The following is an 18,605-nucleotide window of genomic DNA, read 5'->3' on the forward strand; positions in this document are numbered from 1 at the left end:
GATGGTCAAGGTGTGTACTAATGGGTGCGTGGAGCCAGACTTTGATTGACAGTGGTGTTGCTTTTGGCTATGTGCTCAATGGTGTCATCCCAGCCAGAGGGGTTGGTGTTGTCACAGTCACATGACAGCCATGAACTTTCACACTACAGGGACCTTGGCATACAAGTCCAAAGATCCCTGAAGGTGGCAGCACAGGTGGTGAAGAAGGCATATGGCATGCTTTCCTTGATTAACTGAGGCATAGAACAGAAGAGCAGGGAGTCTTGGTACAACTTTATAAAACATTGGTTAGGCCACAGCTAGAATATTGTGTGCAGTTCTGGTTGCCACACTGTAGAAGGGACATGATTACACTGGAGAGGGTGCAGAGATGACTCACCAGGAGGTTGCCCGGGATGGAGTGGTTCAGTTATGAGGAGAGGCTGGGTCTCTTTTCCTTGAAGCAGAAGAGACTGAATGGGAAACTGAGAGAGGTGTACAAAATTATGAGAGACAGAGATGAGGTAGATAGTGACAAAATTTTCCTATAGAGGGTCTCCCTGTTGTTTTCCAGAGGGAAAATCAATGCCAGAGTCCTCATCAACTACCTTCTCGCGGTCGTCAAAGAGGTGCTCCCTGAATCAGTGTGATCCATCCATCCATCCAGGGGCACCGTTGGGCATGGTTTTCACCATGTGACAACTCCAAGAAAGGTGCAGGGACTGAACACCTGGTCATTGGACTCCATCAGTCAGGAGGGACTGTGCAACATCCTCCTCGAATTCCACAGCCCACAGAAGTTCACTTCCCTCTTGTGCTTGCTTCACAATGATATGCAAACCCTGATCCCAAAGGGTCCACAACTAAAGCACTCTCGGTACAGACCGGCATCAACCATAGTTGGGTCATTGCCTCAATCTTTCTTGCTGCAATGTTGCACCTCACTCCAACTTCCCAGGGGAGTTGTGCTAAGCTTCAGAACTAATGGGAAACTGTTTGCCCTTTGGTGGCTACGCTCCAGAACCAAGGTTGCCTGGACCTCGGTGGTGGATCTGCAGGTTGCAGACGATGCTCTTGTTCACCGAAGCAGATGATAGGATGAGCCTAAAACTCTACATTCATAAGGCGAATGCCCTCTACACCCATGCACCACACTGCTCTCCGACAATAAAGGTTCACACCCTGGAAAATGTGGACCATTCTTGGGAGCCACTTCCCAGTGAAGATGAAAATTACCTTCAGCTTCAATGTGCCAGCACAGCCTTGGGTCAATTGAGGGAAAGGATGTTTGAAGGTGGTGGCCTCAGACCTGGCACCAATCTCGTGATCCACTGGGCAGCCATGACTGCTGCCCACCTGTGTGCTTCTGAGAGCTGGACTACCTACAGTGGGCATCTCACGGCACTGAAAAACGCCCCTAACACTGTCTCTGAAGATTCATCCAAATTCAATGGAAGGAAGAGCAAATTAACATCAGACTCCTCTGGTAGGCCAGCACTCCTCGTGTAGTGGTCCTGCTATCTCTCAGTCAGCTACTCCCTTCACCTGCTCAACACTGGGCTCCCAAAGCAGTCACTGTATTCCACATCCTCTTGTAAGGCAGGCAGTCTTACTGGTAAGTCTGCCTGGTAAGGAATTACCAGGCCGACAGAAGGAAAGATTCAAGAATGTGCCGAAATCTGCCTTGAAGTTCAACATCCCCACCAACTCCCAGGAGTCTTTGACCGACAACCACAATGGTACTGAGAACTTCAAGGCCATGCATCAGAAGCACACAGAAACCATGAATAAGCAGTGGAAGGAGTGCACCACCTCACAAACCACCTGCCCTGTCAGACATCTCCTGCACCATCTTTGGAAGAGTCTGTGGTTCCACATCGGACACCTCGGATCCACAAAATCTGAGTTGAAGCAAGTCATCCTTTGGGGTCAAGTCCATAGTTCCCAGAAAGTGGCAACACAGGTGGATAAGATGGTAAAGAAGGCTTGCCTTCGTCGATTGGGGTACTGAGTATAAAAGCTGGGACGTCACGATGCAGCTGTATAAAACATTGGGTGGGCCACATTTGGAGTATTGTGTGTAGCTCTGGTCGCTGCATTACAGGAAGGATGCGGAGTCTTTGGAGAGGGTGCAGAGGAGGTCCACCAGGCTGCTGCCTGGATTAGAGAGTACTAGCTATAAGGAGAGGATGGACAAACTTGGATAGTTTTCTCTGGAGTGTCTGAGGCTGAGGGGTGAAGGATATAAAGTTATGAGTGGCATAAATAGGGTAGACAGAGTCTTTTTTCCGGAGTGGAAATTTTAGAGAACTAGAGGACATGGGTTTAAGGTGAGAGTTTAAGGAGATTTGTGAGGCATTTTTTTTCACACTGAGAGTGGTAGGCGGCTGGAAAACACTGCTAGGGGAGGTGGTAGAAGCAGATACAAAAGTGATGTTTAAGGGACATTTAGACAGGCATATGAAGGCAGGGAATAGAGGGATATGGACCACGTGCAGACAGATGGGATTAGTCCACATTGGCATCCTGGTCAGTGCAGACATGGTGGACCGAAGGGCCTATTCCTGTGCTGTACTGTTCTGTGTTCTATGTTTGATCCTGAGGGACCGCCGAGAAAGGGTGAACAAAGGAGGGTTAGACTGAGATTGACACCTGGCTTAGCTTTGGATTGGCCTCAGAACTGTTAGGACAATTTGATGGGCCGTATGGCCAAATGTGTAACTTAATTTAACTTAGGTCCCATATATCTCTAAAGAGTGTAAGGAGAACCTCACATCACCTCTACTTGTTTGCCAAAGCTGGCAATAGGCAGCAGGTTAGTGATCTGAAGGACCAAGCCCTCCCCTCTCCCCATCCAGTCCACCCAAGGGTGGCGTGAGTGCTGAGAATGTGACTGACCGCATGGAACAAAATGAACCCCCTCTGTTGGAGAGGGTGCAGCAGCGGGACGTCGCCTGGATTAGACAGTACTAGCTTCTACAGAGTCTGAATCGATGTCCTCCCCTTCCCCCATTCACGAGGGGAACGGTGACAGGGTTATCAGCAGCAACCAAGGCGTCTGGAGAAGACCTTGGCTCAGGGTAGTGCAGGCGGTAAATGGAGCTGGTGTTCTCCCTCGCTGCTGCCGTGGGACGAAGCTCTGGGTTCCTGCTCTGACCTGGAGACCCTGGTCAGACTCCAGAGCACTCTACGCAAAAGATGCATTTCACTGTGTGTTTCGATGTACATGTGACTAATAAAGAAATCTTATCGTTCTGTGACCGTTCTCTCGTGCAGTGCGAATACCTTCATCATAGCAGATTGGCCCAGAACCACCCCCCCCCCCCCCCCCCCCACCTACTGAGGCTGGGGAGTGTAGAACCTGACTGGTGTTAGTCAGCAAATAACTGGTGAGAAATGGAAACCCTCCCTTCACAATACTCTCTGATGTCCTCTTGTCCATTTCAGGATTCTCTCTCACCCTGAAACTTCTGGGACCAGGCATCCTGCAGGTGGCAATTCCTGGTGGGCACCTTTACTGATATCTCTTGCGGTGTACCTAATCCTGTCTTCTCCACCCTCATGTCCCCAGGATATTGATGATGCTGCTTTGGTTCGGGTTGATCTGGAGCGGAAAATCGATTCCTTGCAGGACGAGATTGACTTCCTGAAGAAAATCCATGATGAGGTGAGGAGACTTGCCCCACTGTGGCCAGGGATGGGCCTCGAGTGACCGGAACCGTGATCAGGATAGACTGGTTTATCAGAGACATGGTCTGTCTGATCCATTTCCTCTTCTTGATCCTTCAGGAAATTCAGGAGCTGCAGGAACAGCTGCAGGTGCAGCAGGTCCACGTTGAGGTGGATGTCTCCAAGCCTGACCTCACCACTGCCCTCAAGGACATTCGCACTCAGTATGAATCCGTTGCCAGCAAGAACATGCAGGAAGCTGAAGAGTGGTACAAGGCCAAGGTGAGCGCGTTCTGCACTCGGTGGTCACACACAAGCTTCCCTCTGAAAAGGAGAGGACAGCACTTATAAAGAGCTTTTCGCAACCACGGTTCTTCCCAGAGAGTTTTAACACACAACTACGGCTGAGTCAGAATCCTGCAGCAATGAGCAAATGCACAAATAAACGCCACCAAATCCTTCACACACTGAAGCAGCCCCATGCCAAACCACAATGGAAGCAGTCTCCAAAGCTTCCGGTGTGGGTAAATGGATGACTGCCTGGAAATCCCACACAAACAGCACACCAGAAGAATCCCCCACCATCTCCACTGAGGGACCAACATCATGGTTCCAAGTTTGCTGTTGATACTAAACTAGGTGAGTACAGAGGGGGATGATGGACAAGCTGAGTGAGTGGGAGAGAACATGGCAGATGGAATACAGGTAGTGCTTCAGTCACTTTGGTGCACCAAACAAAAAGACAGAATCTGTTAAATGGTGAGAGATTGGGTGGTGTTGATGTTCAAAGGGACCTGGATATCCTTGTACACACATCACTGAAGGCCAACGTGCAGGGAGAGGAAGCTGTTAAAAGGGCAAATGGTATGTTAGCTTTTATTATGGGTAAGTTTGACAGGATTACGATAGTCTTTCTGCAACTGTACGGGACCTTGGTAAGGCTGTACCTGCCGCCCTGTGCACAGTTTCAGGCTTATTTTAGAAAGGATGTATTTGCCAATGGGAGTGCAGTGAAGGATCGTCAGACTGGTTCCAGGAATAGTGAGTTTGCCGTATGAGCAGAGATTTTGTAGGCATGGACTGTTTTCTTTGGCGTTTAAAAGAATGAGAGATTTTATCAAAATGTACAAAGTTCTTAAGAGGGCTGACAGTCTGGATGCAGGAAGGATCCACTCATACGGCAAACTCACTATTCCTGGAACCAGTCTGACGAACCTTCACTGCACTCCCATTGGCAAATACATCCTTTCCAAAATAAGACTGAAACCGTGCACAGTGCTGACTGAGGAGTCTAGGATCAGAGCCACAGTTTGAAGTCAAGGGGTAGGCTGTTTAGACTGAGGGGAGGAAAACTTCCTTCACTATCAGGGTAGTGAATCTTCTAGAATAGTTGCTTTTATTTTTAAGATCATCATTTTATTCTGACTGCGGGGCAGGTGGAAGCTTAAACCTCCGCATCCAGTACAGCTAGGGAATGTGACCTTTAATCTGTTCCCACGGGGCCACTGCTTGTCAGACAGGTATCAGAGACTCCAGTTCTGAATGCGAATTGGCTTTCCACTGTCATCAACTTTACCGCACACCGGCTGAATTCCAAACACCAGGAAGCCAAATGATAACTCGACAACAACTCTTTTATGCAAGGTTCACTTTGGGAATCAACTTTCCAAAATCAAACAGATGTTAAACTGGGAATAATTTTCAGGTTTGTTTGGAGTAGGGTGAGTATTGCACAGGAGCAGGAACTGCCCATTTTACCTCCGTCCTGCTTCACTACATCATTAGATCAGGGCGGGTTTGATCTTGCCCTCTGCTCCACTTTTCTGCCTGTGCCCCATAATGCTCAAGTCCCCTGCAGTCCAAAGATTTAGTGCAGTGTTGAATACATTCAATGTCTGTAACCCCTCTGCTCACTAACTTGTTAATATTCCTTTATGTGATGTGTATTGGTTTATTATTGTCACTCGTACCGAGGTACAGTGGAAAAACTTGTCTTGCATTCCAATTGTACAGGTCAATTCATTACACAGTGCAGTTACATTGAGTTAGTACAGAGTGCATTGATGTAGTACATGTAAAAACAATAACAGTACAGAGTAAAGTGTCACAGCTACAGAGAAAGTGCAGTGCAATAAGGTGCAAGGTCACAACAAGGCAGATCGTGAGGTCAGAGTCCACCTCATGGTATAAAGGAACAATTCAATGGTCTTATCACAGTGGGGTAGAAGCTGTCCTTAAGTCTGGTGGTACGTGCCCTCAGGCTCCTGTATCTTCTACCTGATGGAAGAGGAGAGAAGAGAGAATGACCCGGGTGGGTGGGGTCTTTGATTATGCCGGCTGCTTCACCAAGACAACGAGAGGTAAAGACAGAGTCCAAAGAGGGGAGGCTGGTGTCTGTGATGCGCTGTGCTGGGTCCACAACTCTCTGCAGTTTCTTGCAGTCCTGGGCAGAGCAGTTGCCGTACCAAGCCGTGATACATCCAGATAGGATGCTTTCTATGGTGCATCAATAAAAGTTGGTGAGTGTCAAAGGGGACATGCCAAATTTCTTTAGCCTTCTGAGGAAGCAGAGGTGCTGGGCTTGCTGGGAGGGTGGGCTATTGTCCCGTGCCGGCTGATAGAAACAGCCTGGACCCCTGTCCGCACCCGCTGGTGCCCAATGTGCTGTTAAGCCCTAACCTTGACGTTCTGTGCGCAGTTCTCCGATCTGAACGATGCTGCTACTCGCCAGTCTGAAGCACTGCGTCAGGCCAAGCAGGAGATGAACGATTATCGCAGGCAGATCCAGTCCCTGACGTGTGACCTGGAGGGTCTGAGGGGCACGGTGAGTTCTCCCTGGAAACTGGACAGGGGCAACCTCTCCAGCTGACCAGGTCAATTCTGGGGAAATCCAAAACATTGAACATGTACTTTGGGTTGAAAAGGGAATTTCTCTTCTCATCGGAGAGAACAACACCACTGAGCAATTAAATTGGTACCTCACATATCTGTCAGTATTATTTGCCAGTTCACTTGCCTCTACATGTTTAGTTCCACAGTAGAGCGTACAGAGACAAGGACAACTTGCAGACAATTATTCTCTCCTGTAATTAGCTCTGCCAACCAGAGCCTAATTTTTTTCCCCATTTCCCTTGAGTACCCATTGTCACTTTCAAACACTCCTAATTAAAGCATAGCACAGACTTGACATGGTGTAAAAGGTCTTTAGATGGTGGGGATTTGGTGCCAAACTGAGAGAGCATCACTCTGTACCTAACCTCACAGCACCAGCTCAGGGAAGTTTGGACGTGACGGGTGTAGGGGGAGTTTTACTCTGTACCCGACATCTTGCTTCATTTTGTGTTGCAAAAATTAAGGGCATGGGAGAGAACTGTAAGAAACAGACTTAATGTTTAATCAATATTTCAGAGTCAATCAGTTTGGAATGTGTATGAAATGTAATCATTAAAACACAGGAGGCTGCCAACACTTTGAAGATCAACCTATTTGGCCTCATTGCCAGCTCTTTCCCCAGAGACCTACAAATTATTTCCCTCAAATACCTTTCCAATTCCTGGATGTCTCTTTTTCCTGTGTGACTCTGTTGCAGCCAGTGAGTTCCAGAGCTTATTCAGGTTTTTTTTTCTTTAATTAAATGTTTTCTTGGCATCACATCTGTATATTTTGCCATTCGCTTCCTACCTTCTGGCCCTTGAAGCATCTTTCATGAGAGCAACATCCCTCTCTTGGACATATCCATCAAATCTCCCAATATCCGTTGCTCCAACTGTGGCCACAATCTTAACTTCCCTGGAACCGCTTTTTAGTAAATCTCCTCTGCGCCCTGTCTACAGTCTTCATGGCCTTTCTAATATGCTGGGCAGAATTGCATTAATCCAGAAGTGGCTTAACCAGTGTTTGGTACAAGTTCAACAGAACCTTCATGCTCATGTTGTCCATGCCTCTAATTGTGGATGCCAGGATCCCACCTGCTTTACTAACTGCTCTGCCAACATCAGTCAGGTTTCTTACCACTGACTTGTATGACATGAAATTTGATGTTTTGTGGCAGCAGTACAGTGCAAGGACATACAAATTAATATAAATTACAAAATAAATACATAGTGCAAACAAAAGGAATAATGAGGTCATGCTCATGGGTTCATGGACCGTTCAGAGATCTGACGGCGGAGGGGAAGAAGCTGTTCCTGAAATGTTGAGTGTGGGTCTTCAGGCTCCTGTACCTCCTCCCTGATGGTAGTAATGAGAAGAGGGCATGTCCCAGGTGGTGAGGGTCCTTAGTGATGGATGCCGCCTTCTTGAGGCACTGCCTCTTGAAGATGCCCTTGATGGCGGGGAGGGTTGTGCCCGTGATGGAGCTGGCTGAGTCTACAACCCTCTGCAGCCTCTTGCGATCCTGCACATTGGAGCCTCCAGACCAGGTGGTGATGCAACCAGTCAGAATGCTCTCCACCGCACATCTGTAGAAATATACAAGAGTCTTTGGTGACATACCAAATCTCCTCAAACTCCTAATGAAGTAGAGCCGCTGGGGTCCCTTCTTCATGACTGCATCAATGTGTTGGACCCAGGATAGATCCTCTGAGATGTTGACACCCAGGAACTTGAAGCTGCTCACCCTTTCCACCGCTGACCCCTCAATGAGGACTGATATGTGCTCTCCCGACTTCCCCTTCCTGAAGTCCACGATCAATTCCCTGGTCTTGCTGACGTTGAGTGTGAGGTTGTTGTTGCGACACCACTCAACCAGCCGATCTATCTCACTCCTGTACGCCACCGCATCGCCATCTGAGATTCTGCCAACAACAGTGGTGTCATCGGTGAATTTATAGATGGTGTTTGAGCTGTGCCTAGCCACACAGTCACGAGTACAGACAGAGTAGAGCAGTGGGCTAAGCACACATCCTTGAGGTGCGCCTGTGTTGATTGTCAGTGAGGAGGAGATGTTACTACCAACTCGCACTGACTGTGGTCTCCCTATAAGGAAGTCGAGGATCCAGTTGCAGAGGGAGGTACAGAGGCCCAGGTTTTGAAGCTTGAGGGGATGATGGTGTTGAACGCCGAGCTGTAATCAATAAACAGCAGCCTGATGTATGATTTGCTGTGGTCTAGCCTACCACTTCAAAGATTTATGCACAATGCACACTGGTCCCTTGATTCCTTTTGAATGTAAATACCACGAGTGAGGAATACAGAACAACATGCCTTTCATTCACAAGTTCCACAGTGCCTCCAGAATTCCAGGATTAACCTTGGAATATCTGAAATTTGAGGATTGTAGAGATCTCTGGATGATCTGGGCAGGCAGCTGCCCTTATTCCTGTCCTTTTGGCTGAGTTCACAAAGCTTCTGCCTATCACAGATTAAGCTGAGTAAACCCTCTGAACAGGACCATAGAAAACTCAAGGTCAGGATCGGGAGCACTCCTGCTCCTGGGATTTACAAGTGTGGACATGGACAGATGTGGGATTAAGCTTGTGTCCAATGTCTATCTTGACTAAACGCCAATAATTGCATCTCAGGTTAACAGTTACAGAATAACGGCCTGTCCAATGTCTTTGCCGCAGCACATGCCTGATATTTATGGAGAGACGGGGAAAGGATTGGGGTGTGGTGGCTAAAGTCATAACACTTTAGTAAATCCAACACTGGGAGCTGGGATCCAGAGCACGTTGCTGGGATCTGGATGTGATTCTTGGTCCTGGTTTTGGTTTCTGACAGAACGAGTCATTAGAACGCCAGTTGCGTGAGATGGAGGAGCGCTTCAATTACGAGACAAATAATTACCAGGACACCGTTAGCCACATGGAGGCTGACATCCAGAACCTGAAGGAGGAGATGGCACGTCACCTGCAGGCGTATCAGGACCTGCTCAACGTCAAGCTGGCCCTGGACGTCGAGATCGCCACCTACAGGAAGCTGCTGGAGGGCGAGGAGAGCCGGTAAGGCTGCGGGAGAGGCACATTCCAACACTTCCCGTTCATCCCACAAGCACTTCCATACCTCCTCCCTCTAATCCACCTGCTATCATTGTCAGGCCTCCAGCTCCTGTACTTTTTTCCTTTTTGTCTACTATTCTTCTGCATATACGGTCACAAATTTTCTGATTCTTGAACTATGGATAATTTTAAGAGACGAATTTTGGTTTGCTCGTCCACTCTTGTTTACGAGTATTGAACCCCCCCAGACAAATTCTCATCGTCCTCAACCCTCATCCATCCCATGTCGCACTGCTCTGTGTTGCTGATCTAACCAGCACTTCATTGTTGACTATGGTCACTGAAACATCACGTTTACCATTTTTGAGAAAAAACAAATTGCTATTGCAAACAATCTCCCTCTCTCTGTCTCTCCCTCTCTCTGTCTCTCCCTCTCTCTGTCTCTCCCTCTCTCTCCCTCTCTCTCTCCTAAGGGGGGTTGACAGGGTGGACTTCGAGATGTTACCACTAGTGGGAGAGTCACAAACAAGGGGACATAACTCCAGAATAAGGGGCCAGTCATTTAAAACTGAGGTACGTGGAAATGTTCTCTCAGAGAATAGTGAATCTGTGGAATTCTCTGCCCCTGAGGGTGGTGGAGGCCAGATCATTGGATATATTTAAGGTGGTGATAGATGAATATTTGAAAGATCGAGGGATTGGGGGTTCTGGGGAACTGGCAGAGGAGTTGAGGCCTGGGGCAGATCAGCCATGGTCACATTGAATAGCAGGGCAGGTCTGAGGGGCTGAGTGGCCTACTCCTGCACCTATTGTCTTGTCTCTCTCTCTCTCGCTCTCTCTCTCTCACAGGATATCTTGGAATCAAATAAAATGAAAACCATTCACTGCACAAAAGCAACGTGCCAATGTGGGGCCTGGTTCTGTGTGGCTGACCCCAGGCCCAGATTATCACCACCACCTACCAGTCCCCCTCCCCCCACTGCCCAGACTTGCTGTTTTACACAGGTGGGAAGGGCAAAGGGGAGATACTGCGGGGCTGTTTCTGTTCCAGCCACAGAGACAGCTGGGCCGGGAATGTTTCTGGTTTCTGATCAGAAGCTGGGGGTGTGTGTGACCAGCTGGGCCTCTACCTTGACGTGACGATCCTACACACAGCTTGTGCAGTCAGAGCCTGTCCTGTCCACCAGTTCGAGATCAGAGACAAATAACAGTGAAAACATCTATAATTTTTAAAGCATTAATTAAAAAGAAATTAATTGAAAACATTAAATATAACAAATTAATTAAAAACATGAATTAACGTAATTTACTTTTAAAATAGCAAGCCGTTGCCCTCTCCATTGAGGGTGGCTGCCCAGTTCACTGCATGCTGTGGCTGGTGTTAAGGTTGGACCAGTTGTATCCACCTCCTCAGTTCAGTACCATCCAGGATCCCCACTGGATCCACTGTTACCTTGGGGGGCAGAGCGAGACACGCGCATTGATCTAGCCCGCATTCTGTGCCACAGTGTACAGGCACCTCAGGACAAGTGATCCGCCTACCGGATGATAAACATTATGATGCTGGAGGAACTCATCAGGCCAGGCAGCATCTATGGAGAAAAGCAGGCGGTCAACGTTGCGGGTCAGGACCCTTCTTCAGGACTGAAGATGGGAAAAGGGGAAGCCCGATATATAGGAGGGAAAAGCAGAGCAGTGATAGGTGGACAGAAGAGGGGAGGTGGGTGGGAACAAGATGGTGATAGGTAGATGCAGGTAAGAGATAGTGATGGGCAGGTGCGGGGGAGAAGGGGAGGGCAGATCCACCGGGGGATGGGTCAGTTGAATTGTCCCACTTTAAGTAATCCCCACAAACCCCCCCCCCCACCCCCACGCTGCTTCTCTTCTTCCTTTACCCAGCCTCTTTGATTCTCCATCTTTTTGTTTTACTTTCTCTCCTTCCCTTTGACCCATCCCCCGGTGGATCTGCTCTCCCCTCCTCCCCCACACCTGCCCATCACTATCTCTTACCTGCATCTACCTATCACCACCCTGTGCCCACCCCGCCTCCCCTCTTTTGTCCACCTATCACTGCTCTGCTTTTCCCTCCTATATATCGGGCTTCCCCTTTTCCTATCTTCAGTCCTGAAGAAGGGTCCTGACCCGAAACGTTGACCGCCTGCTTTTCTCCACTGATGCTGCCTGGCCTGCTGAGTTCCTCCAGCATCATTGTGTATCTGGATTCCAGCATCTGCAGTCCTTTGTTTATCCACCTACTGGAGCAAGCCGGTGGTTCTGGGTGGAACTCTGAGCATGACCCAGCCCAGTGTGATCACCAGACGTCCAAGGCAGGGGATTGGCACACGTGTTCCTGGGCTGTTGGTCCCATAACTGCCCTCTGCTGTCACTGGCACAGGCGCTGCCTCACTCAGCTCAGTATCTCCTCACTACCACAGCCCTGCAAGCCCCGACGTATACCCCCTCAGTGTGAAGGAGCTCTGATGTGACGGAGGAGTCATTCAGTCTGAAAGCTCAATGTTTCTCTGTTTGCAGAATTTCAATGCCAATCCAGAGTTTCTCCACTCTCCACATACGAGGTAAGCGTGCACAACAACAGCTTGTATTTGTACCGTTCAGTGGCATCAGGGGATTTGATACTAGAGACACTCTGCAGTTTTCCACCCACGGCAGGTAACACATGGGTTAAACACAGTAAATCTACCTCTGCGCTCAACTATCACACCTTCCCAGGACAGGAACAGCATCGGTTAAACACAGAGGGTAGGTCCCTCCTCACTTCCAGTAACCCTGTCCTGTCAGGTGGATGTTCAAGGTCCCATGGCTGGTATTGAGAGAGGGGCAGGGGGTGACCAGGGTTGGGGTTTTAATTCTGAGTCAACAGAGCGAGGTCAGGCTGATCATCACTGTGGGATCCTGCTGTGCATGGACAGGCTGCTGCTTTCCCCACGTTGCAAGAAGGGGGGCACTTTGAGTCGGGAACCCAGAGGCTGTCAGGTTCTTTGATAGGTCGGCAAGGGGTGCTGGGGGAAACACAGGAGCAAGAGGGCAGCCAGGGTAAGAGTGGGGATATGTGGAGCCAGGGGATGTGGGCGAGGTCCTAAATAAAAGCTGCTCATCTGTATTCACCAAGGTGGAGGAGAGCGAGTTCCAGGAGGGATATGTTCATAAACTGGAGCATGTCAGTATTAGGTGTTAGACGTCTTGGAATGCATAAGGGTGGATAAATCCCCAGGGCCAGATGAGATCTGTCCCAGGATGCCATGGGAAACTAGGGCCCCGATGGAGATTTTTGTCTCCATTAGCCACAGGCAGAGTGCTAGAAGACTGAAGGGTAACTAATGTAGTTCCTTTATTAAATAAAGGACAGCAGGGATATGCCAAGTAACGACAGGCTGGTGAGCCTTCCATCAGTGGTAGGAAAATTATTGGAGAAAATTCTAAGGGACAAGATTAGTGTACATTTGGAAAGGCAGGGACTGATTAAGGATAGTCAGCATGGCTTTGTGTCTGGAAAAATCCAGCCTCACAAATTTGCTTGTGCTTTCTGAGGTGTTGAAAAGGAAACTGTTGAAGGTACAGTGGTGGATGTTGTCTGTATGGACTTGAGTAAGGCATTTCATAGAATCCTAGAACCCTTCGGCACAGAAACAGGCCCTTGTGGTCCACCATGCCCATACTGACTGCAATGCCTATCTGTGCTGATCCCATTGGGCCTGTGTCCCTCTACCCTCTGGAAATTATCGGCCGGTGAGCCTTATGTCAGTGGTAGGGACATCACTGAAGAAGATTCTTTGGGATGGATTCTACTCACATGTGGAAAAGCATGGACTTGCTAGGGATTGTTAGCATGGCTTTGTGCAGGGGAGGTCACGTCTCACAAACATTGAGTTTTTTGAGGCGGTGACAAAGATGATTGATGAGGATTGGGCAGTGGATGTTGTCTTTAGTAGAGCATTTGACAAGGTCCCTAGGCAGATCCAAAAGATTAAGGCACATGGGATCCACAGTGAGTTGGCAGATTGGAGTCAAAATTGGCTTGGCCATAGGTAGTGTCATTCTGACAGGAGGCCTGTGACTGGTGGTGTTCTGCAGGGATCAGTGCTGGGACCTCTATTGTTTTTGATATATACAAATGATTTGGATGAAAATATACCTGGGCTAATGAATAAGTATACCAGTGACACAAAAGTTATCAGAGTTGTGGATAGTGAGGAAGGTTGTCCAAAAGATACAGCAGGGCACAGACTGGTTTGAAATATGGGTAGAGAAATGGCCGATGGAGTTTAATCCAGACAGTGTAAGATGTTGCACTTTGGGAGGTCAAGTGTAAGAGGAAAGTACACAGTAAATGGGAGGACCCTTAGGATTGATATATACAGGGGTCTTGGGGTGCAGGTCCATAGCTCCCTGAAACTGGCAACACAAGTAGATAGAGTGGCGATGAATGCGTACTGCCTGCTTGCCTTCATTGGTCGGGGCATTGAGTATAAAAGTCAGAAAGTCACGTTGCAGCTGTATAAAACTTTGGTTAGGCCACATCTGGAGTACTGTGTGCAGTTCTGGTCACTGCACTATAGGAAGGGTGTGGAGGCTTTGGAGAGGGTGCAGAAGAGGTTCAGCAGATTGTTGCCTGGATTGGAGGGTATGAGCTTGAAGGAGAGGTTGGACAAACTTGGATTGTTTTCTCTGGAGCGTCAGAAGCTGAAGGGTGAGTTAATAGAAGTGTATAAAACGATGAGAGGCAGAGACAGGGTAGATGGTCAATCTTTTTCCCAGGGTGGAAATGTCAAATACTAGAGGGCGTAGTTTTAAGGTGAGAGGGAGAAAGTTTAAAGGAGAGATTTACGAGGCAAGTTTTTTTTACATGGAGTGTGGTAAGTGCGGCCAGATCAGGTGATGGAAGCAGGTATGATAACAACATTTAAAAGGCATTTAGACAAGCACATGAACAGGCAGGGAATTGAAGGTAATATAGACAAATGCACAGATATCGTGAGCCAAAGTGCCTGGTCCTGTGCTGTACAGCTTTATGTTCTATGTACTCCTTTCCTATCCAAGTACCTGTCCAAATGCCCTTCAAACGTTGTAATAATATCTTCCTCTACCACATGCTCTGGCAGCTCATTCCAAATATTCACCACTCCTCACTGTGAAAATTTCCCCCACAGGTCCCCTTTGTTTAAATTTCTCCCCCTCTGTCCTTAAACCTGTGCTGTCTTGTTTTAGACTCCCATAAACTAGGAAAAAGCCTGATTATCTATCCTATCTATGTCCCTCATAGTTTTGTAAACCTCTATATGGTCACCCCTCAGCCTCCTGGTGAATCTTTTCTGTACTCTCTCGATTGCTAACTTTGACAGGGGTCCACATGGCAGGCTGGTCCAGAAGGTTAAGGTACATGGTGATCTGGCTAATTAGATCCAAAATTGGCTTGGTGATAGGGGGCAGAGGGCAGTCGTGGAAGGATGTTTTTCTGATTTGAAGTCTGTGACTGGTGGTGTATCACAGGGATTGGTGCAGTGACACACCACTAGCCACAAACTTCAGGTCAGAATTTACTGTTTACAATATACATTCATGACTTGGAAGTGAATGCAAGAGGTATGATTTAGTATGTTTGCAGATGACACAAAAATTGGTGGTGTCATTTTGCTGACAGCAAGGAACATTGTCTAAGGCTACAGCAGAATATAGATCAGTCGGAAAGTTGGGCAGAATGTTGGCAGATGGAATTTAATTCTCACCAATGTGAGGTGATGCATTTTGGGAAGTCAAATAGGGGTAGGGCCTTTACAGTAAATGGTAGAGCACTAAGGAATGTTGGTGAACAGAAGGACCTAGTCTATAGTTCCCTGATAGGCTGGTGAAGAAGGCATATGACACGCTTGCCTTCAGAGGTAAGGACATAGAATATAAGAGCTGGGATGGTATGTTGTAACTTTACAAAACACTGGTTAGGCCTGGCTTAGAGTATTGTGTGCAATATGGGAAGGATGTGATTGCTCTGGAGAGAGTGCAGAGTGCATGTTGGCTGGATGAGGCGACTTTAGCTATGTTAAGAGGCTGGATAGACTGGGCCTGTTTTTCCCCTGAAGTGAAGGAGGCTGAGGGGTGAACTGACAGAAGTACGTAAGATTATGAGAGGCAGAGATAAGAGAGAGGTAGATAATCAAAATCTTTCTACCATGGTAGGGGTCCGAAGGGGGGAAAAGGTTTAAGGTGAAAGCACGTTAAGGGGGACCTGAGGGTAGGTTTTTTACACAGTGGCTAGTGACTGGAACTCTGTCAGAGGAAGTGGTACAATCAGATTCAGTCACTGCATTTAAGAGGCATTTAGACAGACACTTAAATAGGCAATGCAGAGAAGGATATGGTCCTAATGCAGGCAAATGGGATTAGTGAAGATGAACAAAGAGGTTGGCATGGATGTGGTGGGCCGAAGGGCCTGTTTCTGTGCTGTAGGACACTGACAGTCTCTACACTGGACCAGTTCCCAAAGCAGGAAGAGCGCAGGTTGGATTCGGAGTAAAACTCCTTTATCCCTTCTCCCAAGTCCTTCCGAAGATTGGATTGTCTTCCACTCTTGCCGTGGGGCAGACCCCTGGTGTATGTTTGTTCTCTCTCCCTGGGCTTGGGTATCGACGTTAAGTGATCCATGCTTTGTTACCGTAGAGACAAGCCTGGAATCTAAAGGTTCCACTGACGTTCAAGCAAGAAGGAATATTCTGATAAAAACGGTGGAGACCCGCGATGGGCAGGTGAGTGGACAAACCGAGTGACACCAGCTGAAGTAAGGACCTGCTGCAATCTGTAGCTGCCCTGCGAGGTGTCACTGTGCTGCCCCCCGTCTCCCCACCCATGCCCAGGGCTGTCTTCAGTCCTGACGTTACTTGGCCCCAATCTCACCAGCAAGGACTCCAACACTGCTGTGGTTTTTGTTCTGGGGCTGTGTTAAACTGAGGAAAATAGGCATAGCTCATTTTTGTTAAGTACAGCAAGTCTCCCCTGGATTACATGAAAAGGAAGGAGTGTCTTTCATCAACCTGAATGTTCCAACATTCTGCACAGACAATGAAGTACTTTCACAGTTTTGTTCTGTGCAAATATTCCCATCTGATGAGTTAACAGGTTTTCGATTGATGTTAGTTGTGGATTAAATATTAGCATCACGCCAGCACATACCCTAATCCTGCCCACGGGACCTATGGCACACCACCAAGAGAGCCACTGAGGCCTTGGTACCTCACCTGAAAGATGGCACCTAAGGTATAGCTGCACTCCCCCAGGAGCGAGGTGGCCGTGGCTCTCGAAGCTGTGGTGACGTGGCCTTGTGCTTAACAGCCAGTCACCAATCTCATCGGGTGGTTAGATCATGCCTGTTTTGTTGGACATTATGACATTATGTTGGACACCTTGTTGAAGTTTTACAAAAATTAAAATACATCTTTCAGCCCCCGACACCACACCTCATCGGATTTCAGCAAGCTCGTCCTGCACGCTTAGTCTAACTCTTGTTTCGCTTCTCTGCCCACAGATAATTAATGAGTCCAGTGCAGAACACAAGGAAGTGGCGTAACTGAGTGTTCCAGCTCAGTGGAACAGATTAGTGTGGAAACCCCACTGTAGTTCGCTCGCAGATCTAGAGTAGCCCTTTGTAGCCGCCATTGGAGTAGGATGGGAGAAAAAGGAAGTGGAATCCTGGGGTTGTGTGACACATCGGCACATACAGTATGTGTGCACAAGCAGGGGGTTTGTACCTCTGGTTCCTGTGTACACAGGCAGGGGCTTCATCCCCCTGGTCCCCGTGTACACAGGTAGGGGCAGCTTCCCTCCTGCACCCATATCTGCGGTCAGGGGCTGTGTCCCATTGATACTGCTGGGAATCCTCAGCATGTTGGTTTGTGTTTGTGGAGAGTTTAGGTTTTTGTGGAGAGCCATGACCTTCATGGCCTTGGTGAACATCACTGACCTGAAACCCCAACTTTCTCCAACACAGTGTCCTGACCTGCTGTGCACTTACAGCACGTTTTGTTTTAATATTGGATTTCCAGTTTCTGCAGTGTTTTTACTTCATTAATGTCCTTCCTATACTCCCTACAAGGGCAATGTCCTTGCTACAATCTTCAGATGGAGCCTGAGGCAAAATCCTGTACATGGGGAATAAGGCAACCAATGTGCTGCATCCCTGTACACACAGCGAGACATCCCATCGCTGCCATTGTAGACACTACAGTCTGCCTCCAAACCCCAGATGCCAGATTACTACTTTTCACTGGTGGGATTAAAGCAGCCAGAATCCCACAGCATCCAGTGCCGCTGACACACCGTCATCTCCAGGTACAGAAGAAGGAACAGAAGAGTGCTGATGCAAAAAAAAGCAAATGCTGTTCAGATTAATTGATCTCTGAATGTGGCAGCACCTGTTTTAACTATAACAGTGGAAGAATTCTTGAACTTTTTTGTGTCTCCAAACATTCTAACAACTTCTGGTATTAACTCCTTGTTACTGTTCTTTATGTACATCATCTCTGCCTAAAAGTCTGATTGCTTTTCTAATGCAAATGTAACAATAAAATGAGGTGAGATCAGTGGAATGTGTGTGTAGATTTAAGGTTGTGTGATCATTTTAACTGTGAGATTAAATGAAACAATTATTTCCATTGACCCACGTTCTCGGTGTCACCGGCAAACCCAAGCTTCACCGTGACCCAGGATGGGGATGTGGGTCTTGGGCTATCAGAATCAGGTTTATTATCACTGACATATGTTGTGAAATTTGTTGTTTTGCAGCAGCAGTACAGTGCAAGACATAAAGACATAAAAATTATTATAAGTTACAAAAATACATAAATAGTGCAAACGAGGAATAATGAGGTAGTGTTCGTGGGTTCATGGACCGTTCAGAAATCTGATGGCAGAGGGGAAGAAGCTGTTCCTGAAACGTTAAGTGTGGGTCTTCAGGCTCCTGGTAGTAATGAGAAGAGGGCATGTCCCAGGTGGTGAGGGTCCTTAATGATG

General features: G+C 47.9%; 1 protein-coding gene across 1 annotated transcript in view; it reads left to right on the top strand.

Moving 5' to 3' along the window:
- Nucleotides 1-18,175, top strand: part of gfap (glial fibrillary acidic protein) — a 40,506-nt gene extending 22,331 nt beyond the window's left edge. The window contains exons 4-10 of the mRNA XM_052038857.1: nucleotides 3,551-3,646; nucleotides 3,769-3,930; nucleotides 6,347-6,472; nucleotides 9,370-9,590; nucleotides 12,120-12,163; nucleotides 16,260-16,345; nucleotides 17,122-18,175. Of these exons, the coding sequence (XP_051894817.1) occupies nucleotides 3,551-3,646; nucleotides 3,769-3,930; nucleotides 6,347-6,472; nucleotides 9,370-9,590; nucleotides 12,120-12,163; nucleotides 16,260-16,345; nucleotides 17,122-17,163 (777 nt within the window). The 3' untranslated portion in view covers nucleotides 17,164-18,175. The remainder of the gene's footprint in view (nucleotides 1-3,550; nucleotides 3,647-3,768; nucleotides 3,931-6,346; nucleotides 6,473-9,369; nucleotides 9,591-12,119; nucleotides 12,164-16,259; nucleotides 16,346-17,121) is intronic.
- The last annotated feature ends 430 nt before the right edge of the window (nucleotides 18,176-18,605 follow it).

The sequence above is a fragment of the Pristis pectinata genome, chromosome 25 (assembly GCF_009764475.1).
Source record: "Pristis pectinata isolate sPriPec2 chromosome 25, sPriPec2.1.pri, whole genome shotgun sequence".
NCBI lineage: Eukaryota > Metazoa > Chordata > Chondrichthyes > Rhinopristiformes > Pristidae > Pristis > Pristis pectinata.